Source organism: Rhineura floridana, chromosome 10, assembly GCF_030035675.1.
Source record: "Rhineura floridana isolate rRhiFlo1 chromosome 10, rRhiFlo1.hap2, whole genome shotgun sequence".
Lineage (NCBI taxonomy): Eukaryota > Metazoa > Chordata > Lepidosauria > Squamata > Rhineuridae > Rhineura > Rhineura floridana.
The window spans coordinates 53,645,730-53,659,892 of NC_084489.1; the positions used below are offsets into that span (position 1 = coordinate 53,645,730).

At 41.6% G+C, this 14,163-nt stretch overlaps 1 protein-coding gene across 5 annotated transcripts in view; it reads left to right on the top strand.

The window, feature by feature from the left end:
• The window catches only part of CALCR (calcitonin receptor), a 252,662-nt gene that overhangs the window by 187,220 nt on the left and 51,279 nt on the right, over window positions 1-14,163 (top strand). For all 5 annotated transcript variants that reach the window (XM_061587208.1, XM_061587206.1, XM_061587209.1 and 2 more), the window contains one exon: window positions 12,114-12,267. In XM_061587208.1, the coding sequence (XP_061443192.1) occupies window positions 12,114-12,267 (154 nt within the window). The remainder of the gene's footprint in view (window positions 1-12,113; window positions 12,268-14,163) is intronic.

Sequence of the window (14,163 nt, forward strand, 5' to 3'; positions counted from 1 at the left end):
GCATTCCATAGAATTCAAAAGGTAATACAATAAATTACAACTTAAGAAATAAAAGAAGCAATAAAAATACAATTAAAAATCAATATGAATATTTAATGGGGGCATGCCATGGACCACCTGAATGAAGCTCGTGGACCACACTTTGGGAACCTCTGACTGAGACTTTTCTCCATACAACTAGCTTTGCATAATAACAGTATACGGTATCCAGTGATGGTGGAGGGTATCTAGGAGCACAGCCAACCTACATTGCCCAGCCCAGCATGACATCCTGGTTCTGCCTGCAACATAACTGCCTATTGCTGAAAATGCTGCTGTCACAATGTCCCACCCTAAAAGCAGAATTCATCTGTTAGGGTTTATATATGATGCATGATTGCAGCACATTTATGGAGATCTTTCTGGGCCTCTGAGCACTACGCCAGAGAGGTTGCTACAGTGACCTCTCTTTACTGTGACGTCCTTGCTCCTCTGTGCAGTTAGAAGAAGCTGAAATATAGTGTGAGTGAGAGAGCCATGGTGGCAGCAGGCTCTGACACTGGGAAATATAAGTGAGTGAGAGAGCCATGGTGGCAGCAGGCTCTGACACTGGGAAATATAAGTGAGTGAGAGAGCCATGGTGGCAGCAGGCTCTGACACTGGGAGGACTGGAAGAAGGTTCTCCATAAGTGCCTTTAGCTATTGGTCTCATGAGCTGCTGCTACAGACGCTTGGAGGGAGGCTCCTTAACATATGGCTGCTGCTGTGTGAACTGGACCTATGAGACCCCAAACAGGCTACAAAACATACTGCATGTAATAATTAAAATAAAATTCACATTCAAGCCACTTCTGTATAAATGAAAAAAATCTATAAATGTTTGCCAGTGAAGACTGAGGTTTACCATCTTCTGAACAATATTTTTTCAGCACTATTCATCTTGATGTATTGCTAGGTCTGAACTCTTCATGTCAATATTTTCTAATATATTTTCAAATTGATGAGATGCGACCTTAAGCATTACCCAGGGTCATCTCTCATGCCCTGTCTAATGGCTTTGCCAAACCTATTACACATCAAGAGGCTAAGCTTTTCAGAAGGCCATAAACTGATGTGGATGCATGGGAATTAACTCAGAAGATGGCTGCAGAATTTAAATCAGAAAACAAATAGTGATTGCTGCATGTGACTGGGAATATAGAAATATAGATGATATGTAAGAAATGTGGTTCTACGGGAAATGTAATGAAATTAAGTATCTCATAACCTCACAGTGTCTGCACAGTCACTGAACTGCACTGCTGGAAAAGTCAGAAAATTCCATCACACTGAACTGTCAGCAAGGAATACATCAGGCCATGGAATCCAAATGATTCTGTGTCACAAGTGGAGAGTTTATCTTCCTAAAGAACATTGAGAGCAAGTCCTACTGCATGACATGAGTAAGTGAGCTAAGCCACAAGCAAAGACCCCCCCAGGATCACAAACCAATTAGACCTAAGTAAAAAATTTCACCCATCCATTTAAAAAAAAGAAAGAAAAAAGTCTGATTTGGCGTAGATTGTACTGGGTCTGCAGGCCACTCAGTCCCAATTAAATCAGGATCTGCTTTAGGAGATGCTTTAGAATAAGAAGAGTCCAGTGTGACCCGGTTCTGCAGAGAGAGCTAGTTTGGTATCATTAGACTGGGAATCTAGAGACCTGGGTTCAGATCCCCATTCAGTCTCATGCCATGAATAGCTTAGTCAGGCTGTCAGCCTACCTCACTGGGTTGTTGTGAAGGTAAAGTGCAGTTACCCATCTATGCCACTCTGAGCTCATAGAAAAAAGGATGAGATGAAAAAGGAATAGCAGTAACTCCTCAGTCCCCTTTTCTGTGCTTTCTTGCATACTCCCACAGGCAACGACTCTCAGATAAGCTGCACTTGTCTTACAGATAACCTTCCTCTTTCTGTATTTGCTTTGATGTATTCAACTCTCTTCTTTCCTATAACTTCTTACTCCATGCAGCTACTCCTCTCTTTTACTGCTCATTGTGGTAGCTAGTGGCAACAACAATGCTGGTTCAAATCTGTTTCTGAATGCTAGCGTGTACACCACACAAAAGCAGCTGGTGATCACTGTTGGGATAATATCTCTGTGTTCACCTTAAGCACCCAGCGTTATGTGAGGCTTTCTCCATGAGCACTCAATAAAACAGATTTGAGCAGCTCATTTTCTTCTCATATATTGTTTTATCAAGAGCAAAGGAAATGTTGACGAGGGCATCTAAGAATATTGGATGGGACCTTTTTTCAGTGCTCAGTTTTCTGCAGGCACCTGGTCTCCCTATCCTTTGTAGGGGTGTAACCTTCTTAGCTACTGTTCTTAGTAGGCTACAGACCATCAAATCTGGGGGAGTGAAGGCTTGGGCCCAAATTCCTATCATTTGAGAGCTGGACTGCTTGATTGCCGATTCTCAGTGTCACTTTCTGGATGAGAGTGCTCTAACTAATACAGATGCGGTGTCTGAATGGATGAGTCCAGCTTCCAATGCACTGCCTTTAAGGAGGAGAGATGCTGACATTTTGATAAGATCAGATCACCTGCATGGGGTATTTCATATGGTGTGCACAATTACAGTTGTTTCTTATTGGCAGCTGGCTATATCCCAACTGGCATCCATTTGGTCTGCTCCATGGTACAGTTTTCAGAACCAGAAGCTGCACACTAGCTGATATTGATATATGCTATCTCATGCTTGGCAGAGAGAGAGAGAGAGAGAGAGGCCTGAATCATTAGACAGCCATCCACATCTGTGTATGGTGGCTAGGGATAGAGGAGAAATTCAATTCAGTTGGCATTTGAAGCCGAATTTATCAAATTTGCATGTTCTGAAACAACATGAGAAATGAAACACAGGGCTCCTTCAAAATTCGCACTTATTCAAACTGTGTGGTGCAGTTCACCAACTAAGCAATGTTTGCAAAAATGCATATATTAGGAGAAAGTGTGTATAAAAATGAATATAAGTGAAAATAACATACACAAATGAATTGGATTAGGAGAAATTGCTTGCAAAATTATACATTAGTCAAAACTGCATACAAAAATGTATTTATTAGGAGAAATTCTCACTAAAATGCTAGAGAATTTTCATGAGGATTTTTTTTAAAAAAAACACAAATTGCTGCAGAAATGTTGGAAAAATGAGAACCAGAGAGGACTGAAATTGACAGATCCTTCCATCCCTAATGATGGCCATGCCTCCTACATTTCAGAGGACAGTCCTCTGTTTGAAGAGCTGTCAGAAAACAATGTTCTCTTTGAAGATGTTCTCTATTTGAAAGGCTGTCTAATCCAAGTCCAGTTTAAAGATACAGAAGGGGGCACTGAAGTTTTCCATCAATAGCACCTGGTCAGCACACTGAGCAGGCTCATCGGTCACCTGAACTTCCCCATTATAGTGAGCTGTATTTCTGTTTGCATATATACATGTAAATCAACATATGCAAATACCATAGAAATCTATCCTCTCTTTTTTCTTTTCTTTTGTTTTTTGGCAATTCATTTGCTCCCTTTTGCCAATATATAGGGGACCATCGTACATCTGTGCTCAGTAGGTCCATGGAATGACGAAGCACATTTTTCAATCATCTCATGATCTGCACATATTGATAGATGACAGAGTGAGTCCTTAGACCTAAAATCTCTCTTGCAATGTTTTTCTGGCACACTCTGCTGTCAGTCAAACATAGGAAACTATAGTTTTATACTGAAAGACACTGTTGAGTTGAGCTGAGTTTTATCGACAGTTTTTAGAGACAGGCATGCTTTGGTTCAATACAGTCCCATCATGACTGGAGAGCAATATGTACAAAGCTCTGTGTGTCTGCCAATCACTGCAATGCTCAACAGGCCATGGGATCAATAAGAACAGAAAGAGGGTGTCTTGAACACCAGCTGAGAGGCTTATTAAGCATACGAAAGTCAAGTCATAGAATATATTGACCCCTGCTTTAGGAAAACAGTCTGAGGAAGGTTTAGGTACCTTACTGAACATGTTTGTCAGTGCATAAGGAACATGCAGATATTTGCTTTCTTCTTACATGCTGTTCTTCTGTCTTGGTGTTCAAAGAAGGTTACTATAGTTCAGTAACAGGTTCTAAGTCATAGTTTAAGACTTAGAATGCCCGTCCTGCCTTATTCCAAAATGCGTAGAGGTAGATTGTTTTATGCTTAGTGGGGAGGGAATTAGTTTGCCATGCTCATGCTCAAAAGGCAGATTTATTCGATATCTCTTATTATTATATTCCTTTTTGTTATCTGTTCAAATAATGTTTAGGCCACAACTTATGAGCTTCCTCCACATTTTTTAAAGACTATTTCCCCCCTAGAATTGTACATTTGCTCATATAGCATATGCATAATCTCACAATGCCACTTGGGGACTGTCAGGTTGGAATAGACAAGAATAGACAAGGGAGTCGCCCCTTAGGGAGTCCCAAAGATGAGGGCACTATACTCTTCTATTTCTTTCTTTCTTTCCTAACCAATCTGGAGAAGATTGATAGTGGGGAGAGTGTATGGCTCATGTGTAGTTCCTGTGCAGGGTGAGAGCCTATGCAGTGAACTGAATGATAGGAGAAAGTCGCCAGATGTCTTCAGAGTGAGAGTCTGTAACTGGCTGAAGGCTGGCCCTTCCTGGGTGTGAGACAGAGGGGGAGTAGATGTGACCTGTTTGAAAAATATTGAGTGGGTCTGACTGTTCTCAATTCTCGCAGAGGCTACTGGGATAATTGGCTCAGGTAGGTTTTATTGGTGGGCTCTTGTTGGGTCTATATCAGGTGTTTAGGAGGAGTCTTAGTAAGGAGGGACATGGGTGATGCCACCCTAATTTCAGTGATCATGGGTAGAGGGAAGTATAGCCATGGGGGGGTGAATTAGCATAGAAGATGAGGGCAAGGCAATCTATGATTTGTTCCTTGCTGCCACTCCTCTCATGGATAGGTTTCTCATTGCTCATCTGCTGTGCCCACTGGCCTGTGTGTGTTGTTTAATGTCAGATTGGTACACAATAAGACCACACTCATCCATGATTTGATCGTGGATGAAGGTGCCGATTTGGTGTGCAGTACTGAAACCTGAGTGGGTGAGCTGGGAGGAGTTTATCTGACCCAGCTTTGCCTACCTGGATACTCAGTGCAACACCAGCACAGGCTGCAGGGGGGGGGAGTTGCTGTGGTCTACAGAACTTCCATCTCTGTCACCAGGAAACCACTCTGTTTTGGAGCTGGTTGTGAGGGCCTGCACCTGGTGTCAGGCCAAGGAGACAGGAAACTAGGGTTGCTGCTGGTGTACCATCCACGCTGCTCCCCGGCAGCTTCTCTGACTGAGCTGACAGAGGCCGTCTCGGCTGTGGTGTTGGAGGAGCCCAGAATGATAGTGCTGGGCGATTTCAGTGTCCATGCTGAGGCTGCCTCTAGTGTTCCGGCTCGGGACTTCATGGCCTCCCTGACGACCATGGGGCTGTCTCAAGTTGTCATCGGCCCGACACATACTGGGCCGACTTGGTGAGATGGGTATTGGAGACAGTGTTTTAGAGTGGTTCTGATCCTATCTCCAAGGTCATTTTCAGATAATAGGATTGGGTGATTGTCTTTCAACCCCCTGGCAGTTGTGCTGTAGGGTGCCGCAGGGTACCATCTTGTCCCCAATACTCTTTAACATCCCTATGAAGCCCTTGGGAGCGATCATCAGGAGATTTGGGGTGAGGTGTCAGCAGTACACTGACAATACCCAGCTCTATTTCTCTGTAACATCTGAATCAGGAGAGGCTGTGCAAGCCCTGGACCGGTACCTGGACTCTGTGGTGGGCTGGATGAGTCTGAATCCTAGCAAGATGGAGGCACTATGGGTTGGTGGTTCCCGAGTTCAGATAACTGGTCAGTTGCCTGCTTTGGATGGGATTGTACTCCCTCTGAAAGAGCAGGTCTGTAGTGTAGGGGTGCTCCTGGATCCATCTTTGTCGCTAGAGGCCCAGGTGACCTCCGTGGCTAGGAGTGCCTTTTACCAGCTTCAGCTGGTAAGACAGCTGCAGCCGTTTCTGCACTGGGATAGCCTGACCACTGTTGTCCATGTACTGGTAACCTCCAGGCTCGATAGATGTAATGCACTCTATGTGGGGCTGCCCTTGAGGTTGGTCCAGAAGCTGCAGCTGGTGCAAAATGCAGCAACGAGACTACTCACTGGGGCAGGGTATCGCCAACATGTTGCCCTGCTGCTGAAAGAATTGCACTGGCTGCCCATTTGCTACCGGGCCAAGTTCAAGGTTCTAGTTTTGATGTACAAAGCCCTATACAGCTTGGGACCACAATACCTGAAATGCCGTCTTATCCCTTATGTACCCAATCGATCACTGTGCTCTGCAAGTGAGGACCTCCTGCAGATACCATCTTATCAGGAGATCTGTTCTGCACAAATAGGAAACAGACCTTTAGTGTGGCAGCACCTACCTTGTGGACTTCCCTCCCCTTAAATATTAGACAGGCGCCATCTCTGTTACCTTTTCGACACCTATTGAAGACCTTCCTCTTTCAACAAGACTTTTAAGTTGAGACATTATCCCAGTCTGCGAATTGTTTAAAGATGTTTGTTTTAATGTATTTTAAAGTCTGTTTCTATTATCTTTTAAAGTTTTAGTGCATTTGTTTGCCACCATGGGCTCCTGCTGGGAGGAAGGGCAGATATAAATCAAATAATAAGTAATAAATAAGATGCAACACATTGCCTAATGCCAGAAAGTGACAGCATAGGTTCCCTGTTGAATCAGGGATCACTGGGGCAGGCAACAGGACTTGGATTTCATTTAGCAAGCGACTACCATCTCCAGTATTAGAAGTACTAAGATTAGGCTAAAATGCACAATTTCTCATCAAGACTGAATTAGAAGTAATCAAGTTCTGACTGATGCGCCAGCACTGGCTTACTGGTGAATCTGGCCTGATCTCATGAATGCCAGCTATGTTGCTGAGGCTCGGAGAGCCTTCTTGGTGGTGGCATCCTCACTTTGAAACTCCCACTCGGAGATATGTTTGACACCTAATCTGTTGCATTTTCAACTCCAGCTGAAGTTCTGTCTGTCGGCCCAGGCCTTTGACAGAGTAGATGTAAATTTTATTATTGCTTGATTTAATTTATCTGCCTTTTCTGGATGGATTTCTATTTTATCTATAATATGCTCTAGATTTACATTTGCAATGAAGATCTGATTAGAAATGTAGTAAATAAAGAGGTGCAAAACCAGGACATTCATGTGAAAAACCAGGACATTCATTCAAAATGGTATCATTATTATTTACCAATAGAGCAAGCACTTTGGGGTAAGGATAGTCAAACTGCCTATAACAGGTGGTGGAAACTCATGTTATTTTCAAACTTCATGCATATCACTAATCTCAAGGTCAATCTTGGGACAAAAATAGGCTTGAAGGCTAAATCCTGGTGGGTCCCAGTCTGTCTGCAATATTTTTAAAAAAACATATTAGGTGGCAGAGAGAAAAATGAAGAGTCTCATCTCTCTGTGTACAAGGATTTTTCAGAATGTAACTTTACACACACCATATGGGCAGCCATTTTGTCATTATTTCCAAAGCAGCTTATAGAAAAATAATTATTAAAAATACATGATCTCTTTAAGGTGAGGTTTTATGAGCCCTAAAGGGTATGTGGATGAATGGATGGACTGAAACTGAACAGAACATTCTTTTTACAGCAAACATATAGATCTACAGTAACAATGGAAAGTTAGTGAAGCAAATCCTATTACAAAGGATTGTTCATTCCTGGACAGGGATAGCCTGACCACTGTAGTCCATGCATTGGTAACCTCGAGGCTGGATTACTGCAATGCGTTCTATGTGGGGCTGCCCTTGAGCCTGTTTCAGATGCTTCAGTTGGTGTAACATGCAGCGGGTAGTTGGGTGAACATGGCCAACAACTTGTAACACCACTGTTAAAACATCTGCCCTGGTTGCCCATCTACTACCAAGCCAGGTTCAAGGTCCTTGTATTAATTTACAAAGTTGTAAACAATTTAGGTCCAGGGTCCCTTAGGGACCACCTGAACCCTTATATCCCAGCTTAATTGCTGAGATTATCTTGTCCCGCAAGATGGCAAGGCTCATTTAACATCAACACAACAGTGAGCCTTCAGTGTTGTTGGCCCAGTTCTCTGGAATGCTCTGCCAACACAGATTCAGCAGGTGCTTTCTGTTTTAACCTTTAAACACCTGCTGAAAACCTTTCTCTTCCGCCAGACTTGTGCAGGCAGTTAAGAAGCTGTCTTTTTCAGTAGTTGACCTTTGTTTTTACTGTATTTTTAATGGTTTTTACTGTGTGCTTTTTATTGTTGTAAACCGCTTTGATGTTTTTTTAAAAATGAAATAGCAGTATACAACTTTATAAATAAAAATAAATAAAACACATACCACAGGAAAAACTTCACACAGTAATTTATCTGCTTAGCATAGATATGGGGAACCTGTGGCCCTCCAGATGTTGTTGTTGGACAACTCTCATCATCCCTGACCATTGGCCGTACTGGCTGAGACCAGAGCTTGGAAATGTTAATTTTTTGAACTACAACTCCCATCAGCCCAATCCAGTGGCTATGCTGGGTGGAGCTGATGGGAGTTGTAGTTTAAAAAAGTAACTTTTCCATGCTCTGGCTAAGACTGATGGGAGTTGAAATCCAACAACATCTCGAGGATCACAGGTTGCCAGTCCTTGGTTTAGCAGATAAATGTTTACTGTATGTAACAAAGACAGCAATTATAAGTCTTGGTGCTCTCTATTGGTTTTGCTTCTGACAATTAGATATAAAGACAAGGACAAAAAAAAAAGTTTCCTCCAGTATCTGCAAGTAGTTCTTCATCTGGAAAAGTCTGGAATTGAAATAGGTTCTCATAGTTATGACGTGCTCAAAGGGTCTAAGGTTGCAGTATTTAAAAGCCTTGAGCCAAGGTAATACCAACCTTGATATATGGATAAAAACTGGCACTACTGTTGACAGGAGGTGTACATGACCAGTAAGGCAAATCAAAGACCCCAGAACCATTGATTGCAGGGAGGGCTGTCTTTATCAGAATAGGACTGTGGCTACAAGAGACGTGGCAAAGTGGCAAAGTTTGAGAGCTGTTATATCAGGACAAGAAAGTTGCATTATCTGTAGTGGTGGAGACCAGTCAGATCCAAGGAACAACATTCTGTGCAATTGTCCTCCTCCCAACTACATGAGAGTCCATTCCCTCCCTTTTACTCAGTCAGACACAGTTCAGTGGTAGAGCCATACCCTCTGTGCCGGAGCAGTGTGGAGTGTGAGAAGGAGCAGGGCTGTGTTGGTGGGACTTGCCAGGACTCTACTTATGTCATAAGGATATGAAAAGAGCCCTGCTGGACCAGACCAAAGGACTATCTTGTCTAACACCTTGTTTTCTACAGTGGTGAACCAGATGCTTATAAGGAAACCCAATAGAAGGGCATGAGAGCAATAGCCCTCTCCCGCTTGTTTTCTCCAGCAATTGGTATTCAGATGCATGCTGCCTCTGATCTGAAGAAAATATATAGCCACCGTGTGTAGTAGTCATTGAAAGACTCATCCCTCATTTGCCTAATCTTCTTTTAAAACCATTTAAGCTGATACCCCATATCTTGTGGTAGCAAATTCCTTAGTTTAACTATGACCTGTGTGGAGAAACACTTCCTTTAATCTGTTGTGAAGCTCCTACCTTTCGGCTTCATTGGATGACCCCGGCCTAGCCTCGCTTAAGTCCCAAGCCTGGATGGCTGCCCTAAATTTCTGGCTTAAAATGTCATATGAATATTCTTCTGGTTACCTCCATTTACTTTGGGAAGATCCTTTCATCTCAAAATGGGCCCAAACATTTACAAACTATCTTGCAAGTATTGGCCTTTCAATTGAACATCTGGCGTCTCAGGACCCAAAGTCAGCTAAGCTTTCAATCCTGACTCGTATCAGTGACATGGACTTTCAAAGTTCCATCACAGCTGCTACTTCGACCTGTTCCCCTATTCACTTTGGTTTAAGTTTTGCGCCATTATTCAGTGTCCCCTATTTGGAATATCTCACGATCCCTAAATATCTTCTAGCCTTTATGAAGGCTAGATTCAACTCCGCCCTATTAGAAGGGAGATACCAGCGCATTCCCTATGCTAATCGCTATTGCCGTTGTGGTGTTAACGTCATAGAAACCTTATTCCACGTTGTCTTTGAGTGTTCTCTATATGATGATATTCGTTCTAAATTTATAACTCCTATTATAAATAAATTTCCTTAAAAACCGCTTGACCGCTTACTCTTTTATCTTCTGTCAGCGGCTAGCAGGGATACTATCTTGCTAGTAGCTAAATATATTTTTGTGGCCCAATCAGCTCGGAGGGTATCTATCCCTTCAGATGTTCCCGCTACTCCATAGTTTTAAAATTGTTTTATTGTTACATAGTTTTTACTGTTTTATTATGATTGTTCCCGCTACTCCATGTAACTGTTTTATTGTTCCATAGTTTTCTACTGTTTTATTTATTATGGTTGTGTCTTTGTACTTTTGTTGTAATTGTTCATGGCCTTATACATGGACATTCTGGTCTACGACCGTAGCAATAAAGAATAATAATTCATTGGATGACCCCAGGTTCTAGTATTATGAGAGAGGGAGAAAAAAAATTCTCTGTCACTTTATCAAAGTGATCTTCAGTTAAAGCCAAGGGCTGACTAGAGCTGTACACACGTTTAATGGCTTCCCACACTGTGAATTAAGCTGCAAGAATGAAATCCATGTTCTTCATGAGGGTGGAGACAGGGTGAACACACACACCTTCACCCCCCCCATGTCCTGAACAGCCAGCTGTTTTTTAGATCTTCACATGATTAGCATGAAGGTCTGAAGGGATTCTTAAGATGTGTTCAATGGAACATGCTTAGAAAGTGTCCAGGCAATTAAAAAAAACCAGCCTAATAAGCCAAGGTTTCCACTTGTAGGGAGGTTTCTAAGCATGTGCAATCAATCTAGCTTTAAAAACTCTTTCACAATAATTGCTCAAAAATCTAAAATGTAGCTGCTGCACCCAGATATATTGGGTTGCATCTGTGCTTGCATGTGTGTTCCTGACCCCGTCCCTGGTTTAACCCTTCACGTGTTAAGGGGAATGCCTAAACACATCTAAATAAGTATCTGCGTCTAACATGGGAAGGGCTAAAGGTGTGTATATTCACAAGAAAGACAAATCATGCAAAGACCACAGTTCAGCTAGGAATGGGGGAGAAATTTGATGCAGTTCACATTTAAAAGGAAATGTACCTAATTTGCACTTTCCAAAACAATATGCAAGCTAAAACACAGTATCCTCTGTTGCTGGTATGATTTATAGGTGTACCCCAATTACTTAAACTTGTTAATATGGGAATCCACAATTTGCCTTACTTGATTTATTTATTTTATTTATTTATTGTATTTATATACTCCCCATAGCCGAAGCTTTGATGTTTTAAAAAGAAGCCTGTAGGTTTCATGAGAGTTTACTTTGGAAACCAGTACATTTCTCCAAACCAATCTTACGTTCCACTGGAAATTCATTCTAGCTATAGAAGCACAGCACCGTTTAATGCTTACAATTACTCAAGGCAGAATCAAGAAAAGCAGGTTAACGTGACCTTCTGGAGGATCCAGCTAGCAAGACTTAGCTGGGCTCTAGGTCTTCTTATTTGTTCACTCTGATATCAGACTGGAAAAGAATATTCCAAAATGTGAGTTGCTGATAGTAGCTTTTGGAATTTTGGCTGTTTGTACCTGATGCCTGGTGATTTAGAAGGTACATGTACTCAATATGTCTGATTTATTAGTAGCTCACAGTCAGTGGCAGATGTTCGTGAGTTCCAGTTTTGGAAAAAGGCCAGGGTAAAAATAATGATAATAATAAATAAATGTTGAAAGATTCCAACAAATATTAGGCATGGAAAATCCTTTTGGATCTTAGCAGCAATTTTTTTGTTTGCTTGCTTACCTAAGGTATGCATAGTGTTTGTCTGTCCAGCGTCTGTCTGCCTACAGTTTAATGCTTTTCCATTTGTCTGACAGGTAAGCTGCAAAGTCCTCCAGTTTTTTCACCAGTACATGATGGGCTGCAACTACTTCTGGATGCTATGTGAAGGCATTTATCTCCATACTCTCATTGTGGTGGCAGTATTTGCTGAAGAGCAGCGTTTGCATTGGTATTACCTCTTAGGTTGGGGTATGTGCTATTTTGCCCCTCTCATTCTTACCAATTGCTCCTTTCCTCTTGTTACCGTGCTTTGAATCACTTACCACCTCGATCTGTAGGAGAAAATCCCCAGAAAAGCACAGCATGGTTTCTTCTGTTAATTATTAGGCACTGCTCTTGATGAATCATAAACCTTAGTACCAACATTCTAATTTTTAAAAAGAAAATGTTTGATTTAAGAGAAGACTCAAGGCACTTAAAAATTCATTTATGCACCAAAAGGCACCAAAATTGGAAGTTAAGGCACCCAGGCTTTAGGGCTATGCTGTTTCAGCCCTAAGCACATTTTATAGTCTCAAAGAGTACTTGCTTAAAAACTGGTATTTAGTTTAGTCACATAGAAATTTCTTTTTCTCATATTATTTTACAATATATTTACAAACTCTGTTGCAGTACTAGTAAAGCCAGGTCTTATGTATGGTTGATCACAGTGTTCCTAACAGTGAGTGTAGTACAACATTATCTTGTATTTTATTACACCAGTATATAACAAATAAACTCCATTTCTCGGTAAAGCAATCACTGACTTCCTTACCTTACTCTAACTATATTTGTGAATTTTACCATTTGAACCAAATCACACACCCTTACAATCTAGCCCTCCAATGTAGGTGGATTAATTTGTTTCCCATTACAGCTGATTGCCATCCGGGAAGCTGTTATTAAAGTCTCAAAGACTATGCTTGCTTATAGATCCATTTATTTTATTTATATAGACATTTCTATCCCTTCTGGTGCCTATGCATTACTCAGGGAGATTTACAATAACTTTAAAATTGCAATATCATACAAAACCATTAAAAGAACAACATTAAAATGTAAGAAAAGCAGAGCAGAACTATTTAAAAAAGAAGCAGAAAGCTAGCCCACAAAAGCTTGCCAGAATAAAAATGCTTGTACCAAGTGACAAGAGATTTCCAAACTGTGGGTTGCCTGTGCTTCACGGGGCAAGGTGTTGCACAATATTGATGCGCCTACATCATGCGCCTACACTTTCCTTCACTTTTTCAGCCCCAATCCTCATTTTCTGCAGGTTGGGTTTTATTGATATTTAGAACAGGCATGGAGAAACTATAGCCCTCCAGCTGTTGCTGAAATCAGCCCCAATCAGCATGGCCAATGATCAGGGACATTGGGATCTGTAGTCCAACAACAGCTGGAGGAGCACAGCTTCTTCACCCTTCATTTAGAACAGCCTTTCCCAACTTTTGGGTCCCCAGATGTTGCTGGACTAAAGTTCCCATAATTCCTGACCATTGGCCATGCCAGCTGGGGCTGATGGGAGTTGTAGTCCATCAACATCTGGGAACCCAAAGGCTGAGAAAGGCTGATTTAGAACATTCAGCAATGCCATTTGACCTCTCTGGTTTAACTATCCTGGCACTCTCATGCATGCTTAATGTAGCACCTTTCCTAAGCATTCAAAGCACTCATCCATTCTCTCAGTAGACCTCACACAACCTTATAAAGTAGGCCAGTATTAGCTACAAGGGCAGAGAGTTAGTAGAATGATTCCCAATGAGTTCTTCCTGGTCCTTTTATTATGCTGAATAGTCCTAGCATACCAGGTTTTTCTACCATGTGTATCAATTCAGACTGTAGTGCAGTGGGAAATACAAGGAAATTTCAAGGAGTAAGATTCTCAGCAAGGTTTTAAGACTTGCTGTGGCATAGTTTCGAGATTAATGTATCATTGGTGTTTACTTTTACTTGCTGGGCTTGTTTGTGTATGTTTTAAAACTATTTTTATAATTTGGGTTTTTTTTAATAGTTGATGCTAGCTGCCTTGGGCTTTTTAATTAAAAAAAAAGTTAAAAAATAAATGTCTAACAAAGGAATCCTAACTATAGAAGGCAGGCATAAGTT